The sequence below is a fragment of the Lithobates pipiens genome, unplaced genomic scaffold (assembly GCF_037356315.1).
Source record: "Lithobates pipiens isolate NorthernLeopardFrog02 unplaced genomic scaffold, aLitPip1_a1.2 Scaffold_10, whole genome shotgun sequence".
Lineage (NCBI taxonomy): Eukaryota > Metazoa > Chordata > Amphibia > Anura > Ranidae > Lithobates > Lithobates pipiens.
The window spans coordinates 96,252,166-96,280,152 of record NW_027507686.1 but is presented as its reverse complement, the minus strand read 5'-3'; the positions used below and the strand labels follow the sequence as shown (position 1 = coordinate 96,280,152).

At 41.8% G+C, this 27,987-nt stretch overlaps 1 protein-coding gene across 7 annotated transcripts in view; it reads right to left on the bottom strand.

Moving 5' to 3' along the window:
- Positions 1 to 27,987, bottom strand: part of EHBP1L1 (EH domain binding protein 1 like 1) — a 1,032,390-nt gene that overhangs the window by 328,385 nt on the left and 676,018 nt on the right. For 6 of the 7 annotated variants that reach the window (XM_077456944.1, XM_077456900.1, XM_077456917.1 and 3 more), the window contains 2 exons: positions 19,130 to 23,003; positions 2,086 to 2,231 (listed from right to left, as the gene is read on the bottom strand). In XM_077456944.1, coding sequence (XP_077313070.1) covers positions 2,086 to 2,231; positions 19,130 to 23,003 — 4,020 coding nt within the window. The remainder of the gene's footprint in view (positions 1 to 2,085; positions 2,232 to 19,129; positions 23,004 to 27,987) is intronic. The other variant, XM_077456951.1, reaches the window with a different exon arrangement.

Here is a 27,987-nt window from a genome sequence, read left to right as displayed (position 1 = left end):
ATTTCCTTTCCAATGGTGCACAGACTCATTCAGATATTTAGGCATTCATATCACTCCATCATATAATTCCCTTTATCACTCTAAATACCCTAGACTATTCCAAAACATTAGGAACCTACTTAATTTATGGTCAACGTATCATATCATGTTCATGGGTAGAATAGTTGCAACCAAAATGGTTATATTACCAAAACTTTTATTCTTTTTCAGAGCCCTTCCTTTACTGATTCCTAAAAATACTATGGATTCTCTGCAAAGAGAAATAAATAAGTTTATATGGAACAACAGAAAATCCAGATTCGGATATTCAATGATGTTTAGACCTCCCTCAAGGGGGGGGGGCTGGGTATTCAGAATCTGTGGATATATTACCTTTCGGCAAGATGCACACAATTTGCCCAATGGTATGCAACTTCCTTCCATATACCCTGGTTACTATTTGAGGAACAATCTATTTTATCTTACCACCTCCAAGGCCTTTTATGGTCTAAATCTATTAAAACTCAAAGAATTGGCCATCTTAACAAAGTGGTACACCAAACTCTTCTATTATGGCACAGACAAAAACATAAATTTAACATCTCATCAGACATTCCCCCCCTTGCCTCCTTCCTGGGGGACCTTCTGTTCTCCTCTTTTAATTGTAACACAAATCCTTACACTATATGACAAACCCTCAAACTTACAAACCTAAAATCACTTACTAAAAACACTTTTTGTTCATTCTCAGACCTACAATCAGAATATAAACTTACAGAAACCGAACTCACAGATTATAATAATATAAAATATTTCTACCAAAAATACTTTTCCCTTACTCTTCAAACACCCTTCACAGTATTTGAACAAATTTGTATCTCTTCACCCCGGGACAGGGGGTTAATATCCAGAATTTACAAAAACCTCAACGAACACAACATGTCTGATAAAACATGACAAATGTCTCAATGGCAATAGGATTTAAAAGAATCTTTTGATTTGGAACAATGGGATGTCATATTTAACAATCTTCATAAATGCACTAAAACAGCTTCCATCAGAGAATCGGCAATAAAATTACACTACAGATGGTATCTCACCCCAGACAGAATCAACTCGTTCCACCCATCAATCTTTCCCCTATTCTTTAGAGGTTGCCCGGTACAGGGCTCTCTTATACACACTTTTTGGGACTGCACACAGCTTATTACTACCTGGCAACTTGCACAAAGTAAAATAGAACAAATTACAGGGGAAAAAATTGTACTAACACCCAAAATGTGCCTCCTGTTCTTCCCAATCCCAGATATTCCTGTAGCACAGGCCAGACTTATCCATTCCTTATTTAGCGCAATAGACTGGGCTACAGCTCTTAATTGGCACTCCCCTACTGTACCATGGTCCCAAATTATGAACCGTATGCTTTCTATTAAACTATCAGAACACATCCTTCACACGCTATTTGATACTATGATCAAATATGAAAAAAATGGAAACCATGGGATCTCTCTTTATTGATACAATGATTTAATGCTTGGTTTTGTAAATCTATTCATCATCTTACACACCTACAAGTTTTCTGTAACTACATGACACTATTTCTGTGCCTTATATATACATTTTTTGATTTGTACCTCTCTCTTTTATGCCTTTCTTACATATACTATATTTTTATACCTTGTACACCAAATGCTATGTTTGTATTGTAATATCAAACTGTACTAAGACTTATTTTTCAAATAAACCGTTTGTAAACAGAAATTATAAATGGAATCCAGTGGGCAGCATTATTACATATTAGGGGAAAACCATATTAGGATCTCTCTGTCAAAGTTCCAATGCTTGTTTCTATCACTTTGTAGCTTTTGGTGTTCATGGTCACCTTCTGGTGTTTCCACTTCACCTGTTGCATTCATCATATTGTAAAATAATTTTAAAACCTACCACTGAAAATAAGAGACTCCCAGAATGGCTGCTGTAGGTGTGCAGACCTGTGACACAATGCAAACACTTCTTAACCAAAGTCCCTAGTTATTCATAAGAAATGGTCTAATCATTTAACACTGTAGATAGAATTTACCAAAATTTGAAACAAGCATCTCTTACATGCTTTCAGGGTGAAAGTGGTGAAAGATGGCACAAAACGCCAGCCCATTTCTCCATGATGTGGTGAAATTGTTGACTCGGACTCCACGATACCCAGCCGTCACTTCTTGACACCAGCGGAGCAAGGAGTCCGTACTTAGCGCTTCCTATAAAGATACAACTGTACACATGAGTATATTAATTTCTAGTGAATGTTGGTAAACATAAATGCATGACAGGGAAAAACAAAAACACACTCATAACTTATTAGTACCAAATACTAATAATATAGCAAACCATTTTATTACCCTGTATTGTACAAACAATGCCCATATGCAGACCCACGGTTTAGCAATAGCCAGAGCTACATGCAGGTTGTAAGTTTGGGTAGTACGTTTAATCTGCAGGACTATAGCATAAGAAAGAGGCGTTTTATGTTTTTGTCCGATAGAATATTGCCCAGCTCTATTTGAATGAGGAGGAAATGCCACTTTGCAAGCTAAGCAAAATTAAGATGGAGAAAGTGCTGTAATGGAAATCGTGAACAGGATATAGAAGACAGTACTGCTTGTACTCGAATCAAGGAACTGAGATTTATCACAAAAACCGACTAAAGCAAGATGTGTATTTTTTGTGGATATTTTATGTTGTAATTTCATGGCATTAAAACTTTTTACAGATAATGAAAAAATAAAAATAAAAGTGGGATTTTTTTTTTTTTTTAAAGATAACATTCCTTTAGGATGAAGAAAGTGCTACCATATTAACATAAATCCAATATACAGTATATTACTCATGAATAAAGTGCTCTTGTGCATAAACTATCAGTCCAAATGATAAACATGCATTGTGCCCACTCAACCTACCTACACCGCTATGTGTGTGTTTTTCCTAAAGGCATGGAGGAAAGAAGGCACTTTGGGCACAATGCATGTTTATCATTGGGACTGATAATTTATGCACAAACACACAGTTATATACATTCGATTTATTTAAACGTGTTTGCGTCTTTGTCCAAAAGGAATTTTATCTATATTCCTGGACAATAGATGTCTTGTTTACAGTAGCTCCACTCTCGTTACATTGGAATAATTTTTTTTTCTTAGCACAACTGCACAGAGAGCAGGTGTTATAAATATATATATTAAAACGTTTTAAATATAATAGAGAAGAATATGAATAACAGAATACATGATATAGCAGGAAGTGGGTCATTGTGTTCAGTAATTCCCATGCCTTTAAATGTTAGCATTGCATCTGACTAAAGAGGAGAAATACATTTTACTGCACATAGGCAACAAACACAATCCAGAAAAAGTATGCATAGCCCTGCATAAACTATACGTTCCAATGCTAAAACTGGGTCAATTACAGTGCAAAAAAGTATTCATATTCCTTGAAATTTTCCCAATTTTGTCATATTACAACCAAAAACGTAAATGCATTTTATTGCCATTTTATGTGAAAGACCAACACAAAAATAATTGTGAAGTGGAATGAAAACGATAAATGGTTTTCAATTTTTATTTACAAATAAATATGTGAAAAGTGTGGCGTGCATTTGTATTCAGCCCCCCTGAGTCAATACTTTGTAGAACCACCTTTCATTGCAATTACAACTGCAAGTCGTTTTGAGTATGTTTCTACCAAAATTTGCACATTAGAGAGTAAAATGTTTGCCCATTCTTCTTTGCAAAAAATCGCAACAGGGTTGTAAACCTTCATGGTTTTTCTTTAATGCATTCTGTGCATTAAGGTGAAAAAACTTTTTTAGTGCTGCAGCCCCCCAGCCTCCACCATTTTACTTACGCACGGATGTCCACCAAGGAGAGCGCTTCTCCAACGTGGACTCTCAATGCGGCGAGGAGCCACCAATGCCACCATGGGACCCCAGAACAGGAGGTTTGGGGCCACTCTATACAAAACGAACTGCACAGTGGAGGTAAGTATGACATGTTTGTTATTTAAATAAAAGAAAAAACAAGGGTTTACAATCGCTTCAAGAGGAAGTAAACCCTGGTGAGTTTACTTCCTCTTTCATTCCCTGCAAAGGCAAAGCATAATGGACTACTGTGCATCGCATAGTAGTCCATTATGTGTCACTTACCTGACACAGGAGCCAGCAAAGTCACCGCTGTCCCGTGTAGTCCGCCGCTTCAAGAGGAAGTAAACCCTGATGAGTTTACTTCCTCTTTCATTCCCTGCAAAGGCAAAGCATAATGGACTACTATGCATCGCATAGTAGTCCATTATGTGTCACTTACCTGACACAGGAGCCAGCAAAGTCACCGCTGTCCCCTGTAGTCCGCCGCATCCATCTTCTCGGTGGGTCTCGCAGCTCCGCCACTGTCATTCGGCGAAGCCGCAATGATGTCACTCCCGCGCATGCGAGACGCGCGGGTGCCACGCTCAGTGCGCTTGCGCGCCACTGTCTACGGCGCATGCGGTGCCTGTCTTCGGGAAAATATCTCCTAAACCGTATAGGTTTGGGAGATATTTCTTGGACCTACAGGTAAGCCTTAATCTAGGCTTACCTGTAGGTCAAAGTGGTTTGTAAGGGTTTACAACCACTTTCAAGCTCTGTCAGATTAGATCAGTGATGGCGAACCTTGGCACCCCAGATGTTTTGGAACTACATTTCCCAATATGCTCAAATACACCGCAGAGTGTATGATCATCATGGGAAAATTAGTTCCAAAACATCTGGGGTGCCAAGGTTCGCCATCACTGGATTCGATGTAGAGTGTCTGTGAACAGCAATTTTGAAGTTTTGCCACAGATTCTCAATTGGATTTAGGTCTGGACTTTGACTGGGCCTAACAAATGAATATGCTTTGATCTAAACCATTCCATTGTAGCTCTGGCTGTATGCTTAGGGTCGTTGTCCTGCTGGAAGGTGAACCTCCGCCCCAGTCTCAAGTCTTTTGCCGACTCTAACAGGTTTTCTTCTACGATTGTCCAGTATTTGGCTCCATCCATCTTCTCATCAACTTTGACCAGCTTCCCTGTCCCTGCTTAAGAAAAGCATCCCCACACATGATGCTGCCACCACCATGTTTCATGATGGGGATGGAGTATTGAGGGTGATGTGCAGTGTTAGTTTTCCACCACACATAGCCTTTTGCTTTTAGGCCAAACATATCAATTTTGGTCTCATCTGACCAGAGAACCTTCTTCCACATGTTTGCTGTGCCCCCCCCCCCCCCCGCCCCTTCCAGCTTCTTGCAAACTAAAAACAGGACTTATTTTGGATTTCTTTCAACAATGGCTTTCTTCTTGACACTCTTCTATAAAAGCCAGATTTGTGGAGTGCATGACTAATAGTTGTTCTGTGGACAGATTCTCCCACCTGAGCAGTGGGTCTTCTGTAGTTCCTCCAGAGTTACTATGGGACTCTTGGCTTCTTCTGTGATTAATGCTCGGTTTGTCGGTTTAGGTAGACGGCCATGTCTTGGTAGGATTGCAGTTGTGCCATACTCTTTCCATTTTTAGATGATGGATTAAACTGTGCTTCATGAGATGTTCAAAGCTTTGGCTATTTTTTTTATAATCTAACCCTGTTTTAAACCACAACTTTATCCCCGACCTGTCTGGTGTGTTCCTTGGCCATCATAATGCTGTTTGTTCACCAAGGTTCTCTAACAAACCTCTAAGGGCTTCAAAGAACAGCTGTATTTTACTGAGAATAAATTTACACACAGTTAGGGGTATCAGAGTAAAGGGGGCTGAGTACAAATCCACGCCACGCTTTTCACATATTTATTTGTAAAAAAAATAAATGAAAACCATTTATCATTTTCCTTTCACTTCACAATTATGTGCCACTTTGTTTAGGCCTATCACACCCAATAAAAGAAAATTTGCATTTTTGGTTATAACATGACAAAATGGGGAAAATTTCAAGGGGTATGAATACTTTTTTAAGGCACTGTATGTGTGCTAAGCTAACATGTCCAGCAAAGTGCTGAAAGAAAGCACTTACAAAAGATTACAAGAGATATGTATACTCTCTTTCAGGCGAGTATGATTATAAGATCTTATATCGGAGCAGAAGAGAAGACCAATGTTATATTAACGGACAATAAATTGCAGAAATTACCAAAAAAGTTAGAAGGCAAGAGTATTTAAATTCTGATATCTCCTAGCAAGGAACAAGCAGCAGAGGACAGCCCATCTAAAAAGCAGACACAGCATCAAAAGTTTTTCTGCATGGCTGAATGATGCAATGTTCCTGACTGGAGCATAGTGTAGTATCTTAATGAAAAGGAATGATACCCTGCAGTTGTAAAAGGGGAATGACTGGTTTAAGTCCTGTATAACAAATTTATAAAATTATATTTTCTCTTGCACTGTCTACAATAAACCCAGTGAACAAGATTGTGACAAGTATATTCGTTAAAAAATGTCCATGCAAAGTCCATTGAAATCTGTGGTGTTTCTGTGCACACAGAATCCAAAAAGAACCAATACTCAGCTTCAGTGTTCCACCACCAGAAAAAGTAAACACACTATCAGCTTATCAGAAATAAAGACCTCAAAATGGAAGGTCAAGCGATGTTCAAGCAATTGCCACATCTGTTGGTTGATATCTGAGAATCCTTCTAGTAATCACACATTTTCAGCAAGTTCAACAAAATACAATAGTAAAAATAATGAAAGGACTTCTTCCTGTAAAATTACAAAAGAACAGTAAAAGTGCAATAAGTGCATGTCGGTGGCTGCTTAACACAAATTAGCGTACCCACATAACTATGAAAATATATATTTGTAAAAGTGAAGCACTATATTTATTACCTTAGGATAGGGAGGATAAAAAATGGGAGGGCTATGCCTGTATATCAAGAATAATGTACAAGTAAATGTGAGAGATGACATCACTAAGGAGCTAGGGAGGAGGTGGAATCCTTATGGGGAGAGCTCCAAAGGGATGAAGCTAAGTGGAAAATAATACTGGGAGTATGCAATTTAGATAACAGCGATCACAGGTCAATTTGGCTTCAGTATAAATCACACAAATAGGAAACATAAGGACGGCTAAGATAGAACATGAAATACACATAGCGGAGAGCAAAAACAATCCCAAGAAATTCTTTAAGTATGTAAACAGTAAAAAAGGAAGGAGAGACCATATTGGCCCCATAAAAAATGGGGAAGGACATCTGATTAAAAAAGTATGGGGAGATGCCGAAGCTATTGAATTTATTCTTCTCCTCAGTCTTCACAAGGGAATACGGGGGCTTCAGTAACCAAAACTGCAGTGTTTATCCTAATGACACATCACAGGAAACACCTCCATGGTTAACAGAGGACAGAATTAAAATTAAACTTGGGAAACTTAAAGAGGAAGTAAACCCTGATGGGTTTACTTCCTCTTTTTTTCCCTGCAAAGGTAAAGCATAATGGACTACTATGCATCGCATAGTAGCTCATTATGTGTCACTTACCTGACACAGGAGCCAGCGAAGTCGCCGCTGTCACCTGTAGTCCGCCGCATCCATCTTGGTTGTGGCGTCTCTCGCAGCTCCGACGAATGACAGCGGAGAAGCCGCGATGACGTCACTCCCGCGCATGCGCACGGGAGTCGCGTCTCGGAGCTCCGACGCTGCCATTCGCCGGAGCCGCGATGACGTCACTCCCGCGCATGCGCACGGGAGTAGACAAATTTGGCAAATCCATTCTTGGACTTGCCGCATTTAGTGCGCCTGCGCGCCGCTGTCTACGGCGCATGCGCCGTAGACAGCGGTGCCCATTTTCGGGCAAATATCTCCTAAACCATATAGGTTTAGGAGATATTACTTGGACCTACAGGTAAGCCTTAATCTAGGCTTACCTGTAGGTCAAAGTTGTTTGGAAGGGTTTACTTCCATTTTAACATTAATAAATCACCGGGACCAGATGGCTTGCACCTGAGGGTACTTTGGGAACTCAGTCAAGTAATTGCCAGACCGATGTTCCTAATTTTTACTGACAGTCTACTGACTGGAATGGTACCAGCCAATAGGAGAAAAGCCAATGTAGCACCAATATTTAAAAAGGGCCCAAAATACATCCCTGGGAATTACAGACCAGTTAGCCTCAATAGTATGTAAACTCTTGGAGCGGATGTTAAGGGACTACATACAAGATTTTAGTAATGAGAACGGTATCATTAGCAGTAATAAGCATGGATTCATGAAGAATCGTTCTTGCCAAACCAATCTATTAATATTCTATGAGGAGGTGAGTTGCCATCTAGATAAAGGAAGGCCGTAGACACCGTTCCCCATAAACGTTTACTGTACAAAATAAGGTCCGTTGGCATGGACCATAGGGAGAGTACATGGATTGAAAACTGGCTTCAAGGGTGATTTCAGAGGGTGTTGATAAATGGGGAGTACTGGGAATGGTCAGGGGTGGGCAGTGGGGTCCCCCAGGGTTCTGTGCTGGGACCAATCCTGTTTAATTTGTTCATAAACGACCTGAAGGATGGGGTAAACAGTTCCATCTCTGATGATACTAAGCTAAGCAGGGCAATAACTTCTCCGTAGGATGTGGAAGCCTTTGAAAAAGATCTGGACAAATTAATGGGGTGGGCAACTACATGGCAAATGAGGTTCAATGTAGAACATGTAAAATAATGCATTTGGGTGGCAACATTTTGAATGCAATCTATACATTGGGGGGAGAACCTCTGGGGGAATCTAGGATGGAAAAGGACCTGGAAATCCTAGTAGATGATAGGCTCAGCAATGGCATGCAATTCCAAGCTGCTGCTAACAAAGCAAACAGAATATTGGCATGCATTAAAAAAGGGGATAAATTCCAGAGATAAAATGATAATTCTCCCGCTCTACAAGACCCTGGTCCGGCCGCACCTAGAGTATGCTGTCCAGTTCTGGGCACCAGTCCTCAGGAAGGATATACACGAAATGGAACGAGTACAGAGAAGGGCAACAAAGCTAATAAAGGGTCTGGAGGATATTAGTTATGAGGAAAAGTTGCGAGGACTGAACTTATTCTCTCTGGAGAAGAGACGCCTGAGAGGGGATATGATTTCAATTTACAAATACCGTACTGGTGAACCCACAATAGGGATAAAAACTTTTTTGAGGAAGGGAGTTTAACAAGACACGTGGCTGCTCATTAAAATTAGAAGAAAAGAGGTTTAACCTTAAACTACAGAGGGTTCTTTACTGTAAGAGCGGCAAGGATGCGGAATTCCTTTCCACAGGTGGTGGTCTCAGCAGGGAGCATCGATAGTTTCAGGAAAGGGATATAAAAGGTAATACTGACATATAATCACACACATAGGTTGGACTTGATGGACTTGTGTCTTTTTTCAATCTCACCTACTATATGTAACCTTAAAGTGAAATTTCTAATGACGCTAAATCAATAAGAACAGTGCCACTGAGTGGCTAGCTATAAATTAGCAATAATCCTTACATATAAGCAATAATGTTGAGACCCTCCAGTTGGAGTAATCTCGGTCCGGTATCGATCTCCTTCCTGGTGGTGTTAGTGATGACATCACCACACACCACCAGGAAGGAAAGCGAGACCTGATGGTGGTTTGCAGCCGAGGATATACAAACATCTAAGTGGTTGTAAAGGGTTCTGCACCCCAGATGTACTAAGCGCATTGCACAGTAAATGTGAGTTTTATTACTACTTTTAATAAATTTAGTTTTTTTAAAAATGGTAAAGCACTATATAAGTTCCTTCCATCCATATGTGCCAATCAGGATTTTCATGGTCTGAGATGTATGAGAGCCCAAGGGATATCTAAGCAGCTGTCAGCCCAAAGGATTTTACTCCTAAGGGGAAGGCGCGACTAGACCGAAATAGGTGTCTTATGGGGAGGTGAGCGCATAAGTTGACTGGTGGAGGGTATACAGTATCTAACAAAAGTGAGTACACCTCTCACATTTTTGTAAATATTTTATTATATCTTTTCATGTGACAACACTGAATGTCCAAATTGGGCCCAATTAACCATTTTCCCTCCCCGGTGTCATGTGACTCGACAACCAGAGGTTGTCTTTGGCGGCACAGTGGTGTAGTGGTTAGCACTGTCACCTAGCAGTAAAAATGGTCGCTGGTTCGAATCGCAACCACAACACTACCTCCCTGGAGTTTGCATGTTCTCACTGTGCCTGTGTGGGTTTCCTCCAGGTACTCCAGTTTCCTCCCACACTCCAAAGACATGCAGGTAAGTTAACTGGCTTCTGTTCAAAATTGGCCCTAGTATGTGAACAGGGACCTTGGATTGTGGGCTGCCTTGAAGGTAGGGATCGATGTGAGTGTGCAATGTACAGGGATAGGGACAATTGTAGACAGTCATTTAGGTTGAACCGGTGTCTTTATTCAACCTTACTAACTATGTAACTATGTGTCAGGTGTGTTACATTTGGTGTTATCGCTTTCATACTAGTCACTGGAAGTTCAACATGGCACCTCATGGCAAATAACTCTGAGGATCTGAAAAAAAGAATTGATGCTCTAGATAAAGATGGCCTGGGGGGAGAGTCAGCCTGTCAGTGCTCAGACCATACGCCGCACACTGCATCAAATTGGTCTGCGTGGCTGTCATCCCAGAACGAAGCCTCTTCAAAAGATAATGCACAAGAAAGCCCGCAAACAGTTTACTGAAGACAAGAAGACTAAGAACATGGATTACTGGAACCATGTATGTCCTGTGGTCTGATGAGAGCAAGATAAACTTATTTGGTTCAGATGGTTTCAAGCCTGTGTGGCGGCAACCAGGTGAGTACAATGTCAAGTGTAAATTGCCTACAGTCAAGCATGGTGGTGGGAGTGCCATGGTCTGGGGCTGCATGCATGCTGCCATCACTAGGGAGCTACAGTTTATTGAGGAAACCATGAATGCCAATATGTACTGTAACATACTGAAGTAGAACATGATCCCCTCCCTTCAGAGACTGGGTCACAGGGCAGTTCCCACATGATAACAACCCCAACACACACCTCAAAGATGACCACTGCCTTGCTAAAGAAGGTGATGGACTGGCCAAGCATGTCTCCTATTGAGCATCTGTGGGGCATCCTCAAACGGAAGGTGGAGGAGCGCAAGGTCTCTAACATCCACCAGCTTCATGATGTCGTCATGAAGGAGTGGAAGAGGACTCCGATGGCAACCTGTGAAGATCTGGTGAACTCTATGCACAAGAGGGTTAAGGCAGTGCGGAAAACAATGGTGGCCACACAAAATATTGACATTTTGGGCCCAATTTGGAAATTTTCACTTAGGGGTGTACTCACTTTTGTTGCCAGCGGTTTAGACATTAATGTCTGTGTTTTGAGTTATTTTGAGGGGACAGCAAAATTACACTGTTATACAAGCTGTACACTCACTACTTACTATTAAATTGTAGCAAAGTGTCATATCGTCAGTGTTGTCACATGAAAAGATATAATAAAATATTTACAAAAGTGTGAGGGGTGTACTCACTTTTGTTAGGTACTGTATGTCACTCTGAAGATATCTATCTTATCACGGTAGAATTACACTGTTACCACTGATGAACTTGGTGTATTCACTTTATATGGACTCATATTTATATGTTTTTATTTTCACTGGTTATTACACTAAGTGGTTTATCTTGAGTATTTTTGTTATCGATGTAATCAGTCAAGTTTTGCTCCGACAGGAGGTTCTCAGCATTATCACTTATATCTAATGATTATTGCTAATTTTCTCATTTATAGCTAGCCATTGGGTGGCACTGTACTTATTGATTTAGCACCATTAGAAATTTCCCTTTAAGGTAATAGAGGTAGCGCTTCATTTTTACAAATAAAAAATACAATAGTAGGCATAAGGAAAAAGAACAAAGGGCCACCATAGTGTAGTATATAAAACCAAAGTTATTTAATTACATTGTCGGGTACTTACAAGACATTGCAGCAACAATAGACGAATATACACAGGCGCCACTCCACCGAATATTTGCGTTGACATCAGCTATAGCTCTGCCCTACACAATTCATCCTAAAAAACATCCTCTCGGGTCCAGTGAGGATGTCTTTTTCTGTATGCCTACTATTGTATTTGGTTGACCTTGCTGAAAATGTGTGATTACTAGAAGGCTCCTCAGATATCCACCAGTGGATGTGGCAATTGTTTGAGCGTGGCTTGGCCTCCTAATTAGAGGTCTTAATTTCTGTTGAGCTGATAGAGTGTTTGTTTTTTCGTGGTAGTGGAACATTAAAGCTAAACCATGATTCTTTTTGTATTCTATGAGCACAGACTCACCACAGATTTCAATGGAGTTTGCATGGACATTTTTTGGGTAATATATTTGTCACATTTTGGTTCACTGGGTTGCACATTAATATTGGGTTATATACAGCACAAAATAAAATAGGATTTTATAATTCACATATTATCTTGTATTCAGATAAATTTAAGTGCTGCAGTTTTTTTATATTTATTATATGTTGTCACTTTTTGCTCTAAGCGCAGATTTTTTAAATTTTCAGTTTTGTATAACAGATTTGGGTTCAGTTACTAAATTAAATATTTTCCATGTCACTAAAAAAGATACTGTACCAACTGATCTGAAACTACACCTTGCATGAACATGACAATATTTACAACTGAATTCTATAACTGTATGGGCTATATTCTTTCTGCACAATACTTGAAGCTCTTAATACTATAATTTGTACAAGAGCCAACAAAATGTAAACAATGACATCCAAACACTCTATAAAAGGATTTCTTTTACCTGTTAGGTACCATCACGCTACTTCAAGTTTAGCCCTGACTGTCACATATTCCGTACTTCTAAAGTTGTATGCCTGCAGTGACGGTGGTCTAAGCTGCATTGTTTTTTGCTTTTTTTTCAATCAAAAACATTTTCAGCAAGTGCAGAAAATACCTGTTGCTCTTGCCAGAAATGTGGTGTCCTTGACACTCTATGGGAGTTGACCTGGAAGCATAAAACAATGTAATTTCATATGTGTGAACAAAAGCAGAAAATTGAAGTTTAGTCTGGGTGGCAACCATGGCTACCTTTAAAGATACAGTGGAGGAATTTTATCAGGTGTAAGTAAGTTAAATAAAGTCTGGAGAAAAAATATATAAATGAATGAAGCTATAGCACCTAATGCCGCGTACACACGACCGTCTTTTCTGTCTGAATAAACTCTGAAGGTTTTTCTGACGGAGTTCCGCTGAAACCAGTCAGTTTTACTAGTCACTTCGTACATGATGTATGTCACCATGTTATAGACCAGGGGCAGGGAACCTCGGCTCTCCAACTGTTTTGAAACTACAAATCCCATGAGACATTGCAAGACACTAGCATGACTGCTAGAGGCAGAGGCATGATAGGATTTGTAGTTTCAAAACAGCTGGAGAGCCGAGGTTCCCTACCCCTGGTCTAGAACATGGTGACCTACATCATGTATGAAGTGGCTAGAAAAAGGAAGTTCAATAGCCAGTAGCCAATAGCTGCCATCTCGTACTTGCTTCAGAGCATGTGTCCTTTTTGGTCCGTCAGAACAGCATACAGACGAGCGGTTTTCCCAATAGGAATTGATTCCATCAGAAATATTTAAAACATGTTCTATTTCTAGGTCCGTCAGAATTTTCGAAAAAAAAAAGTCAGATGAGGCCCACACACGATCGGAATATCTGATAAAAAGATTCCAACTGACTTTTTCTGCCGGAAAGTCCGACCGTGTGTACGCAGCATAAGGACTGGTAAACTATAATATATTATATTTTTGGGGGGAGCTTAGATATTCTTTAAATTATGGGGCCTGGAAGAGCTAAGAGGCAGTACTAAATTATGTCAAAGTACCTGCATACATACCTACAATATATATTTTCATATATCTAATACTGGAAGATATATACACAAGGGTTGATGTGCTAAAACTGGAAAGTGCAAAGTCTGCATAGCCGTGCATGGTGGCCAATCAGCTTCTAACTTCAGCTTGTTCAATTAAGCTTTAATTAAAAAAACCTGGAAGCCAATTAGCTACCACCCGTAGCTGCACCAGATTTTGCACTCTCCAATTTTAGTAAATCAACCCCATGATGTTTTACATGCATTTTAAACATTCCCACTTTATTAGGTAAATAGGATTTTCGACTTACTATAAAACCCCTTTCCTGGAGTAAAAAATGTGACACAGCATGAGGTGCATTGGCATTTTTTGTTGTCTTAATGAGATTTAACACTGACAGTAGAACTCCTCATTATTCTCATACTCATACTCATTATTAAAATCTGTTTTGTTAGCATGCAATAGTAGATGTAGATCATAAGAATAAGAACATATGTTCATAGTACTTAGTGAAAATAATTTTTATATTAAGACCAAACTCCTATTTTTGTAATCATACATTACAGCACCCAGGATGAGTACTCAGGTACATTGGAATGTCCAAAAGTAGTCCAATTAAGGAGTGGGCAAAAGAGCAAATCAAAAGCTTACAGATAAAAAAAAAAAAAGAAAAAAAGTTAACAGATGGGGCTCAACAAAGTCCACATAGTCTCATGAAGAAACTTACTGCAAAAGCCTGCACCAACTGGGGTCTGAAGTTAAAAAAGTGTGAACAGAAGACTAGATGGCAGCCCTGCAAATCTCTGAAGGAGATTTCACATGCTGAAAAGCCCATGAAGCACTAAGCAATCTAGTGGAGCTTGCTTTGGGAATCTTGTATTTGAGTTCATAAGCTTGGAAGGTGAGCTGTGGCACCCACCCAGCGATAGTTAAACAAGAAGCACGCTGTCCCTTATGGGACCACCCTGAGCTGCAAACAGAGAGTTGGACTCTCGAAAGGGGGTCTTAGCTGAGAGTTAGATGTAAACACCATGTATCAAATGCAGATAATAGAGGGAAATCACCTTAGGATGTTTAAGAGCAGGACAGATAAATGATAGAACAATGTACTGTTTAAAGGAAAAGAAAGAAACCACTTTGGAATTAAAAAAAAAGGTCCTGGGCCTCAAAACAACTTTAAGTTTGTTAAGCACAAGAAACTTTTTTTAAAGGTTAGGCTGCCAATTCTGAAACTTGCTTTGCAAAGGTGATGGCGATGAGGAAGACAGCCTTGTGAATAAGGACAGTCAGAGATATATCTCTTGATAGGTTAAAAGTTCAGTCTTTGAAGAGCCAACAGAATGAAGTTGTGATCCCAAAAATTCACTTGTGTACTGACAGGAAGAAAAATGTCAGCAACCCCATTAATGAAGGCTAAATAAGCAGTGAGAAACTACCAGTCTCTTAAAAAAAACTGCTAAGGCTGATATATGACATTTGATGGTACTCATGGCCCAATCCTGATCCAAACAAAACTGAAGAATACACAGGATTCATCCAACGGAGAACTTACAGGGATTGAATTTCTTTGTCTTGCACCAATAGAAATACACTTTCCATGTGTGATAGTAGACTTTTTTGGAAGCTGATTCTAGCTTTTTAAAAGTGTAGGGATGACCATTCCAACAGGCCCCTGTCCCTCAAGAACTGGACTTCAACAGCCAAGCCATTAACAGCATCCAATAGGCAGGGAGGTAAACTGGTCCCTAGAACAGAAGATCCAAATGATCAAAGAGGGCCATGGAGAGCCTACCAGGAGCATGATGAGGTCCGAGTACCACATCCTCCTTGGCAGTTCGGTGTCATGAGAATAACTAGAATGCCCTCGTTTTGATCCTGGCAAGGCAAGGAAAGAGCGTTAGAGAAGGAAAGATGAAGATCAGGTTGAACTGACCCTATGGAGACACCAGAGCATCCACTGTGAAGGCTATCACAGCTAGGATAATCCCTGGATCAATAATAAAAAAAAAAACTGATTATTTGTTGTTGGACCTGGAAGATAGAAGATCCACTTCTAGCATCACTCACCTGCAAAATAGGTCTTTAAAAAACATTCTCCAGGGTCCAGATGCTGATGATGTCAAACAAGGCTGGAAAGTGAAGTTCTGCCCTAGCCAGAATCAAATATGCTTCTCTTTGAAGTGTGAGATTTCTGGTTCCCCTTGATGGATGATGTAAGCCACTAGCGTGATATTATTTCACTGCATCCTTGATGGATGACCTCATAGGTGACAGGTACAGCGTTAAAGGGAGAATTGAATCACCCTGAGTTCCATAATATTGAATGGGAGCTGAGCTTCCTCTGATGAGGTTCCTTGTATAGAAAGTCTACCCAAGACTCCTATCCAGGCCAACAGGCAAACATTTGTTGTGAGAGCCTCCCAAACTATTGAGAGGAAGGATTTCCCTAATTCCAGCATTGAACCTGTGACCTTTGCCAGGGAAAGCCTGCTCCTGCCACTCAGGTGTACAGGACAATCCAGAGACTGCTTTCTTTTGTCCTACACAGCCAATATGTTTAGTTGCAATGGTCTTGAGTGAAGTTGGGCATATGCAACTGCTTTGAAGGAGGATACCTCTAAGACCAAAAGCCTCATGCAAAAACAGGTGAAAAGATGGCTCTTGGAATGCAGAGTCCAAATGTGGAAGTGCAGAGACTGGAAAACTCCAGTCTAGGGGGAGGGAAACCTTGGATACTGTCTGACAGAGCCTAAGCAAACTGTTAGACAGAAGGTCGTCCAGATATTCCATTGTGCTGTTCATAAGCACTCTCCAGGCTTTACAAGCACAACGCTGCACCACAGTCTAACAGCACTATATTGATGTGCAGTACGAACATCCCATCTCATACTGTGTGATTTTGAGGACTCAAGTCTCACTGTTCCAGTCCACTAAGCATCTAAGATATATACGGTACCAGTCCTTAGTCTGGTGTTTCCACTGGGGTTTGGGCTGGGTGCCCTCTGTGGGTGGTCTTGGTCGGGCCCATTGTGCGTGTTCGCCCCTCAGACTTCTTTGAATGGCAGATGGGAGTAATCATTCCCTGGTTTTTAACATGATGCAAAACCCATGATATTCTACACAACCACATGACATAAGTGTTCTTTCCATAACCACCCATCCCTGATGAAGAGGACCAATGCTGCAACTTGAAACGCATTGGGTATACGCCGCCACATGTTTTCACTTGAAAGAGAAAGTGATTTATTGTTTTTCATGCTTTGTGTATCCATGTCTGTATTTGCATCAACTGTGGTTTTATTATCACACATTTTCTTCTTACTTTTTTAACTTTTCCAAATAAAATGCACTTTGTTTAAAAATTGTTTTTTGAGGAGCCCTTGCCCTTTAAAGTCCCATTAGAGGAAGACTTTTTTGTAGCTTCCATTGTGAGGATGTCCTAACTGTAAAGCAAAATGAAAACAAGGGCTAGTACCTTTTGTGAAGACCCGAGGAGCAGCAAACAAAGATAGGGAAGGGCAGTAAATTGCATGCTCACATGCATGCTGCATGCTCACAGCAAAATGCAGGCAGTTTCGATGCACTGGAAAGATGGTGACATGTAAAAGGGCATCATTGATGTCCACAGAGGCCAAAAGATCTTACATAGTTACATAGTTAGTAAGGTTGAATAAAGACACCAGTCCATCCGGTTCAACCTGAGTGAGTGCCTACAATTGTCCCTATCCCTGTACATTGCACACTCACATCAGTCCCTACCCTCAAGGAGCCCACAATCCAAGGTCCCCATTCATACACTAGGGCCAATTTTAGACAGAAGCCAATTAACCTACCAGCATATCTTTGGAGTGTGGGAGCAGACCAGAGTGCCTGGAGGAAACCCACACAGGGAGAACATGCAAACTCCAGGCAGGTAGTGTCATGGTTGGGATTCAAACCAGCGACCCTTGTTACTGCTAGTCGAGAGTGCTAACCACTACACCACTGTGCCACCCCGGATGGGGGAAAGCAATGCCTGACTTGGTGGAATCCAACAATTTTAAAAAGTGTTGTGCTGCCATAGAGAAGTATCAGAGCCATCAGTAGGTGTGCAAAACAAAGTTAAAGTGGAACTGTAGTTTCACTGTAAAAAACAGTGAGCAGGCAGGTTTTAGTGCAGGAGAGACATGCAATGTCTCTTCTGCAATAAAATGCCCCTACCCGCTTTGCTTTCCATCGCTGCAAACTGAGCTTCACATGCACAACTTATATTATGGTCCTGGGCTGGTCTCTGAGTACTGGAATCACAGCCTCCTGCGTGTGCCAGCAAATGAAGAGGCCCAAAGACCTGTACTCAATACATGCCAGTAAGGGGCTGTTGGAAAGGTACGTTTTAACATTTTATGTCCGTTTTAAACATTTGCTGTTGTGCTCCAATGGAGAGTCTGTGACACAATTTAATGTTTGGCAGCTGAGAGCATAGCTCTCAAAGGGGGAAAGAGGACACACTCCTAGTGGTGCCAACTACTACAGAGCCAGAGAGCAAGCCCTGCTACTGCTGGCAAGGGTGGTCTGGATTGGCTAAAGTAGCCCATGCAGGGCATTAAGTGCATATCAGACGTCGCCCCCCTGGCAGGCTTGCCCCTGAAGGGATCTTCAGGGACCAGCTTCTGCCAATGGGTGCAACAAGGCCTTGAACCTGTAAAACACTCTGACATAACATATTGCACCATAAATACCTAGGCAAGCGCCCAACACACCCAACAGTCCAGTGCTTGCAGGCACATTACAGGCCAGTTCTGTGTCTTCCTCACAGCAGGCTCCATGTGCAATGTTGAAGACTATGCTGAGTGCCTGCTGATCTGGAATCTGCAAAAATGGCCTCAAGTGACTCTACAGTGCTGTAGAATCTTGCTAATATAAAAAAAAAATCATAAAAAAAAGTAGGAATTAGCTTGCTTCTTTCAGAGGAGAGAAAATGTTCTGTCTGTCTGCAGCATAACCCAATGTACCCGAATACTCAGCCTGTGTCCCATAATGTACGATTAATAAACATAATTTTTTTTAGCAGTCTACTCTTGTTTAGCTTTCTATTAAGATTTTATTTTAATACATTCAATTGCAGAGTATCATCCGAGTAAATGTCTCTACTATACCATGAATGATTTAATATTTATCTGCAGCCATGCAGAATTCCTTTCTTTCCTCCCCATGCAGGGGATTTCTATATTGACCAAATCCCATGCAGAGTGTCTCTTCCTCATCTGGGTCATAGACTATCACATACCTCCCCCACATGCCCTGAGTACTTGTTCAGTCTCTTCTTTTCTGCGCTTCTCTGTTGTCCAGGGATTGATGTAGGGGAAACTGAAAATGTGCATTCTGACAAGATATCGGTTGTGGTTTTCGCAGCTTCAGAGGTTAAGTTACTCAAAGAATATGTGGGAGAAGTCTCAACAACAGGACATACAGTAGCTTCAGTGTCTTGGTTTATTGGTTTTCTGCAACCTGAGGAAAGCAATGTCTCTGGCTGTGACACTACCTGTAACACATTGTTAGTTTGGTCTACATGCTCTGCCTGTTCCTTTGTTATATTACTTAAACGTGTCTCTTGTTGTTCTACACTTTTTACTAGTATCCATTGTGGTTCATTGCCTTGCAAGTAATACTCAGACAGTGACAGGATATTCGGGTCTTCTTTTTCAATTAGATCCATGTTCCCTTGTTGCTTAATCTCTAGTACTTCTTGCTCTATAGTTTTTGCCAATGCCTCCTGTTTTTTCTCTACTCTATGCACAGCCTCCTCAATATTATGTTTTATTTCAACTGGCCCAAGTGATAATTCACTATTAAACACATCCACATTCAATCTATTATCTGTTTGTACTACATTTTCAATAGTATCCTGCATTCTAATCTGTAGAGTAGTTTGTTGGGGGTTCATTTTCTCCTTTACCAGATGTGATGTTGGTTTTTCATCTTTATTTTCTGCTTGCTTTCTTTTTTCCCTACCGAGTACAATTTCTTCCAAATATCTGTCATCCTGTGCATCCTGCTCTGCCATAATTAATATAGTAGATATGCCTACTCCTTTTTCTGTCAGGACTTTTGTTTCTTCTACATTTATGTTCTCTTGTGTTCCCTCTTCCTTTTTACTTGATATGTGTTGAACATCGTCTTTGAGAACTATATCCTCTTTGACTGACTCTTCAATGTTCGTTTTAATCCCTAGTATAGAATATGGCTCTTTCATATTTGTCTGCTCATTGTCTTTAGTTACTATATCCTTTATATCCACAGCAAGTACTAACTCTTTCTCTTCCATCACTACTGATAGAGCAACTCTTTCCTCTGTTTTATGGTCTTCATATTTATCATCTGTGTTTTTATTATCTACTTTCTCCTCTACCTCAGATGTGTTTACATTCACTGTTCTGTTAAAATTATCTGTTCTCACTAGGTTTTTTTTAGTTATCCCATCTGAATTTACTTTATGTACATCGTTTAATTCTACTGAAGGACGAGCTTGAACTAGACACATCTCTGCGAAAGTAACTAGTTGATTTGGTACACCTACAATTTTAGATGCTTGCTCATCCCATCTTCTATCTGTCCAAATAATATTTTTTTTCATACTATTTTCTGACTGTTCAGCAATTGCTTCTTCAAGCCCATGCACATATCCTGAATCGTGTATCTGTTCTTCTTCAAGTAATCTGTCTTCTACCCAAAGACATACATTGCTTTTGTCTTCTGCATTTCCAGTTACAGCTCCTTCTTCATTCACTTTCTTGTTGATCCAGTAAGAATTGAGCTTCTCTTGATCCACATGTTGTTTAATTGATTTGTGTTTAGTCTGAAGAGATGTTTCTTCTTTTCCACCTGTCTGATTAGTAATTTGGGCACTTTTACCTCTTTTTTCATCATCGCTCTGAACAGAACAAAAATGGGACTCTCTCTCCACATCTTGTTTTACTATGTATTCAACCAGTGAATGTTCTTCTTGTAGCATTTCATTTTTCAAAAAACATTTTTCTGCCAAACTATGATTTTTTTCAACACATGAGCCTAAGTTAACCAACTTTGCACTTGGTGATAAAAAAGTATCTTTAACACCATCTGGATATAAAGCCTTTTCAAATTTTGAAGTTTTATCTTGATATATAGGGTTTCTCTGAATATTATACTCTGTAGGCAAATGTTCTGCTAACTCATGTGCTGGCTTAACTTTCCAAAATATTACTTCTTCCCTCTTGTGTTCACAGAATTTTTCTTTTTGTTCATTGACCATGTCAGTTAATTCCTTTTGTCCCTGCTCCTTATCCATAACTGTGCCTCTGGCAATAATGTCCAGCTTTTCTAACCCATACATTCCATTTTCTGTTTCAACTATGGAGTGTATCTCATTTGTATGGTTTATATATTCTTGCATACCCTCTGTTTCAAGCATACTCTTTTCTTCAGCTTTAATTAATTCATTCTGCCGAATGTCTTTATATATTCCTTCATGTGCAGTTTCTAATATATATTTAGAATTACTGCCTCTGTCATGCCCTCTTGTATCTGTGGTCAGTGATGAGCCTTGCAGACTTTTATCTACAACTGCTACAAAACACAAACTTTCATGTCCTGATGTCATCTCTTCTGTCCTTTTAGTTTCACTCACTTTGCTGTCTGTACTCTGATGGATTTTGCTTTCTCCCTGAATAGTATCTTCAGCCTCGATTGTTGGAGTTTCAGCTTTCTTGTTAGTCATTTCATGGGTTTTGGCTAATATTTCCACTGACAACCCTTCAGCTCTGTTGCTTTCTATGATCACTGGATACTGTTCTCTTTCTTCCCCTTTTTCATTAAATTGTAATTTTGAGTCATCAATTTTTTTGATTATCTGTTGCTCAGCCCAGTCTTCTCCAACCTCTCCTTTATCTGCCTTATACTGCTCTTGTCTGTCTGTATTGACTATTCCTCCTGACACATATTCTAATTGATTGTGTGCAATATTGGTGCCTGCCTCTTCCTCTCTGTTAATAAGGGTTGTGTCTTTTAGACTGACATTTGTATCAAGCAGTGTGTGCTGCAGCCTTACTTGTTGAGCAGTAAACAAGTTTAGATTGCTTTCTTCTTTTACCACTTCTGGTTCACGCTCACTGATCTGAATTTTGTGTGCAGGTTCCTGTGTTTCCTGTTCCCATTTTGTAGTCTCTCCAACTAAATATGTGTTTTGTGTCCCTTGTAGAAAGCTTTCTGACATGAAATAAACCCCACTATCTTTCATTAATGTTTCTTCAACAATATGTTTTACTTCAGATGCTCTGCTTTTAACACTATCTGTTTTTGCTACACTTCGTTCTGCATTTAGTGCAAGCTCTTGAAGTATTTCTGGCTCAAACACTGATGATTCTATGGTTTCATGTCGCTGAACATCAGCTTTGTTACCAGCCTGTTCAGTTTTTATAGAGAGTTTACCCTCTAAATGTTCTGTTTGCGGTGCTGAAGCTTTCTGTACTCCCTTTTGTGTAATGTGATCTATTCCATGGATTCCCTTTGCGTCCTCAAAGTTGCTTGCCTTGGGTGACGTTTGTGTCTCGCTTAATATTTTCACACCATCAGCTGACTTGCAAGCTGTCTCTTGCATGTCTTTAGAGTCTATCTCCTTTTGTACTGACCTGAATGTAATCTCAGGCATCTGAAACATTTCAGCTAAGTTCTCATTAGCCCTGGGTGATGCCTCTTGATTTATGTCGTGATATGTTGCATCTCTACTGAAAGATGCCTTTTGTGCAAACTCTCTTTCCAGTACCAACTCAGAGACTGCATCTGTCTCTCTGCTAATTGCTTGATGTGTGTGCTGTGTTACCTGCACTGTCTTACCTCTACTTGGAACAACTGGTGCTTGAGTTATCTTAAGGAATGTTTCATCACTTGCCAATATATTACTTTGTACTATACACCTATCCTGACTATTGTGTTTTCTTACTGCAACTTCAGGAATATCAACTATTTCTGGCTGTATATCTTGTAGGCACCCTGCTTTCTGAAAATCCTCCCTGTTCTCCCTATACCCATCCTTAGGGGCTGACTCATGTTGTTTTGTGGCTCTCTCATTGAGTAGTTTCATATGCTCAGGGCTGAACTCCCGGTTCTTCCATACCTCGTTATACCTAAGTAGACAAATAAAAAAAAAGAGGGTAAAACATTTATAATACTTTGCTGTAGTACTAAGTAACTATGCAATACAAATAACTCTCATAAACAAAAGGTGCCTGAAGGATGAATTATTTTAACAACAACAAAAAAATTTAAAAAACAAAGTGCAGTGATAGGTATAAACACAAGATGATCCTGTGCAAAAAAGCATATATGTGTAGCACTAACCCCCGAAGGAGCTGCTGGTTATTTTTGGGCTTACCGTTACCTTTCGTTCTCCTTGTTTTACGTCTAGGGGTTGTCCCATGGTAGATGGCCCAATAACTTGAGACTGACAATAGATCCACTTGAATGGATTTTATTTGCAAAAACTCAAACCATTGAACAGTCTTTAACTTGGGATGAGAGGCTTAGAAAGGAAAGTTCAGATACTCTCAATGTCAATTCCAAAAACTTTCAAAGAACTTGCTTACTTTGACTGTATCCAGAGAATAGCCATTCACAGCTGGATGAACACTCAGATTGGACAATCCCTCTCTCACAAGGCCTAACAGCCAACCAGGTGTTTACTCAGGAAAAAAGTCTTTATCACTGACGTTGTTGCAGAACATGTGGGGAAACTAAGCTGTAGAACACATGTAGGATACATGGATCTTTCATTCTGCCTGGCCATAGCCACAAGACCGGATTCTCTCGGTTACTTCAGCCCTTCCAGGCTCTCGTTAAGAGAACCAACCCATAAGTGGTATTCTTCTAAACAGTCCTCCCCTGGAATGCTCGAAGTTCAATGGGTCTCTCCTGAATCGGAGACAGCACCCATCCACCTTGGAATCCTTCCTTAGTTCCCTTGCCTTGGGTTAGCCAACCCTGAGGCATTAAAGTTGGGTGGATCCACACCCCAGGCCATAGCCTTCCTGGAGGACCAGGACCATGTAATCAGCACAGCATACTGGACCGGAACCCTGAACCATGTGATGTCCGCATCTTAAATACCCTCTCCCAGAGGGTACAGCCAGAGGGCCACTCCCACTGACCTGACTCCGAGAGAGAGTAAATTAAACGCCCAACCTGACCATAGTTCCACGCCTGCCACCAGAGACAGCACCCCCCCGTGGCCAGGCTGAACATCTTACAGCCCAGTCAGACTGACACAGAAGTCAAATTTAGGCAAATAGACCCAAACCAAACTGTAGTTTGGGTAAAGTTAAATTTTGAAAAACACATAGCGTGTGCTCTTCAGGAGCCCCCGCCGCTACACGTGAAAGTAAATATATCACTGTATTATTAAAGTACAATATGACCATAAACATTAAATAGCATAAATTCAGATAAAGTACAACTATACAGTGCACATATGATGAATTGTATTATATGCAACTAAAATATTTAGTTTTACTGCGATCCCAATGCGACAAATGCAAGATGAAAACAAAGTCGCATAAAAAAAACGCACAAACATGCAAACAATATGCAAATTGTAAAGTGCAACACTAAGTTTGGGCAAAAAAAGAGACTATGCATGAGAACATATGTGAAGAAAATAATTTGTTTTAGTGCGATCCCATGCGACAAAGGCATGATTAAAACAAAGTCACATTTAAATAATGCACAAAAGTGCAAACAATATGCAAATTGTAAAGTGCAACACTAAGTTTGGGCATAAAAGTTGCACTTTATTTGAATTTATGCTACTTAAGATTATGGTCACATTATATATTTATTATTGTGTTGTATTTTCTTCACATATGTTATCATCTTGTGTTTATACCTAGCGCTGCATTTTATTTTTTGTATTTTTATTTTTTGTGCCCTGTATCTGGGTTATAGTGCTTAGCTGCAGGCCATTAATTGACACATTTTTCACATCATTTAATTCATTTATCACAGCTTAGATATATCATTTTTATTTTTAACAACAAATAATTGAAAATCTGACATCAGAATTCCCCTTTTTCAGGTATAGGAGAGAATAGTAAGCAAGACAATGATAAGGAGTGGTTTTGCTCAACACAGTTAGTTCTTATTAATGTTCAAACATAAAACCCATTATGTTTGTGCATGTTTTAGAACAATTGTTTTTATTTTTTTATTTATAAAATTAACTTTAATTTTACAGAGATACATTTTTCAATTAACAACGTTTTATTGAAGTAAAGCACAGATATCAAAAACATAGCTTAGGCCGCGTACACACGGGCGGACTGTTCGCCCAACCTTGTCCGCTGAACAGTGTTTGGGCGGACAGTCCGCCCGTGTGTGGGCTTTCAGCGGACAGTTTCAGCGGACAGTTGGACGGACAAAGTCTTTCGGAAATTCCGAAAAACTGTCCGCTGAAACTGTGTTTGAGCGAACAGTCTGCCCGTGTGTAGGCTACTTTCGAAATGAGCAAACTGTTCCCGCTCGGAAAGTCCGCCCATTTCGAGCGCGTGTACAGGTAGGCGGGGCCCGCGAGGGAGACGTCGCGGGCTCCGCCGCCTGGAATGGGCTTAAAGGGGAACCCCAACGCCGAAAAAAATCGGCGTGGGGGTTCCCCCAAAGTCCACACCAGACCCTTGTCCGAGCACGCTACCCGGCCGGCCAGGAAAGGGGGGCGAGCGAGCGCGCCCCCCCTCCTGAGCCGTACCAGGCCGCGTGCCCTCAACATGGGGGGGTGCCTTGGGGAAGGGGGGGCCGCGCGGCCCCCCACCCCAAAGCACCTTGTCCCCATGTTGATGAGGACAAGGGCCTCTTCCCGACAACCCTGGCCGTTGGTTGTCGGGGTCTGCGGGCGGGGGGCTTATCGGAATCCGGGAGCCCCCTTTAAGAAGGGGGCCCCCGGATACCGGCCCCCCACCCTATGTGAATGAGTATGGGGTACAATGTACCCCTACCCATTCACCTGTGAAATAAAGTACAAAAAAAAACACAACACAGGGAAAAAATATTTTATTGCACAGCTCCGGGGGTCTTCCGTCTTCGGGGGTCTTCTCGCCGGACTCCTCCGCTATCTGTGTGTAGCTCTTTTACTAGCGGAGGAGTCCGGCTTTCTTCCTCCCCGCCGCCGGCCTCTTCTCCCGACTTCGGGGGTCTTGTCCCCCTCTTCGGTTCTTCTGCCGGGCCACCGCGCCTTCTTGTAGCTCTTTTGCAGGCGGTGGCCCGGTCTTCTGTCGCCGCTGCCTTCCGTTCTTCTGTCGCCGCCTTCGGTTCTTCGGCCGGGCCACCGCGCCTTCTTGTAGCTCTTTTACAGGCGGTGGCCCGGTCTGCTGTCGCCGCTGTCGTCGCCGCCGCCTTCCGTTCTTGTTCTTCTTCTTCTTCTTCTTCTCCTGGAGATGTTGACTCGACGAGCTCTCCGGCCGGAATGCCAGAGCCGCGCTGTGCGGTCACTTATATAGTGACAATGGGGCGGTGTCACATGGTATATGTCACATGGGTTGGTCACATGGGTTGATGTCACATGGGGACTATGACATCGTAAGGGGGCGGGGTCACCATGTGACCAACCCATGTGACATATACCATGTGACACCGCCCCATTGTCACTATATAAGTGACCGCACAGCGCGGCTCTGGCATTCCGGCCGGAGAGCTCGTCGAGTCAACATCTCCAGGAGAAGAAGAAGAAGAACAACAAGAAGAAGAACAAGAACGGAAGGCGGCGGCGACGACAGCGGCGACAGAAGACCGGGCCACCGCCTGTAAAAGAGCTACAAGAAGGCGCGGTGGCCCGGCAGAAGAACCGAAGGCGGCGACAGAAGAACGGAAGGCAGCGGCGACAGAAGACCGGGCCACCGCCTGCAAAAGAGCTACAAGAAGGCGCGGTGGCCCGGCAGAAGAACCGAAGAGGGGGACAAGACCCCCGAAGTCGGGAGAAGAGGCCGGCGGCGGGGAGGAAGAAAGCCGGACTCCTCCGCTAGTAAAAGAGCTACACACAGATAGCGGAGGAGTCCGGCGAGAAGACCCCCGAAGACGGAAGACCCCCGGAGCTGTGCAATAAAATATTTTTTCCCTGTGTTGTGTTTTTTTTTGTACTTTATTTCACAGGTGAATGGGTAGGGGTACATTGTACCCCATACTCATTCACATAGGGTGGGGGGCCGGTATCCGGGGGCCCCCTTCTTAAAGGGGGCTCCCGGATTCCGATAAGCCCCCCGCCCGCAGACCCCGACAACCAACGGCCAGGGTTGTCGGGAAGAGGCCCTTGTCCTCATCAACATGGGGACAAGGTGCTTTGGGGTGGGGGGGCCGCGCGGCCCCCCCTTCCCCAAGGCACCCCCCCATGTTGAGGGCACGCGGCCTGGTACGGCTCAGGAGGGGGGGGGCGTGCTCGCTCGCCCCCCTTTCCTGGCCGGCCGGGTAGCGTGCTCGGACAAGGGTCTGGTGTGGACTTTGGGGGAACCCCCACGCCGTTTTTTTTCGGCGTTGGGGTTCCCCTTTAAGCCCATTCCAGGCGGCGGAGCCCGCGACGTCTCCTTCGCGGGCCCCGCCTACCTGTACACGCGCTCGAAATGGGCGGATTTGCCTCCTCCTTACGTGGGCGAGTCCGTTCATTTCAAAAGTTGAGCGAACTGTTTGGCAAACAGTTCGCTGAAACAGTCCGCTCGTGTGTGGGCAAGTCCGCTCATGCAAATTTTGAGCTAACTGTTTGCCGAAACTGTTTGACGAACAAGGTTGGGCAAACAGTCCGCGCTTGTGTACGCGGCCTTACAGTAACAAACACGTATGGAAGGAGTTTACATCAGCGTATCTACATTTCGCATTCCATAGTACATTCAGCATACAGTACGGATTTGTATCTAAACATTATATCCCTTGTAGCATTCAGCACCATGGATATCAAACCAGCAGCAGATTTATGCATTTGGAAATGGCGGGGTCTAACGGTGGCTATATGCAGGTATCAGAATCATTCAACCAGCAGTCCCACACTTTATTATATTTGAGTGGGCACCCCCTATTGATGTAAATGCATTTTTTGTATGGCAAAGTCAGGTTAACCACTAGAGATCCGTGCTATAGCCA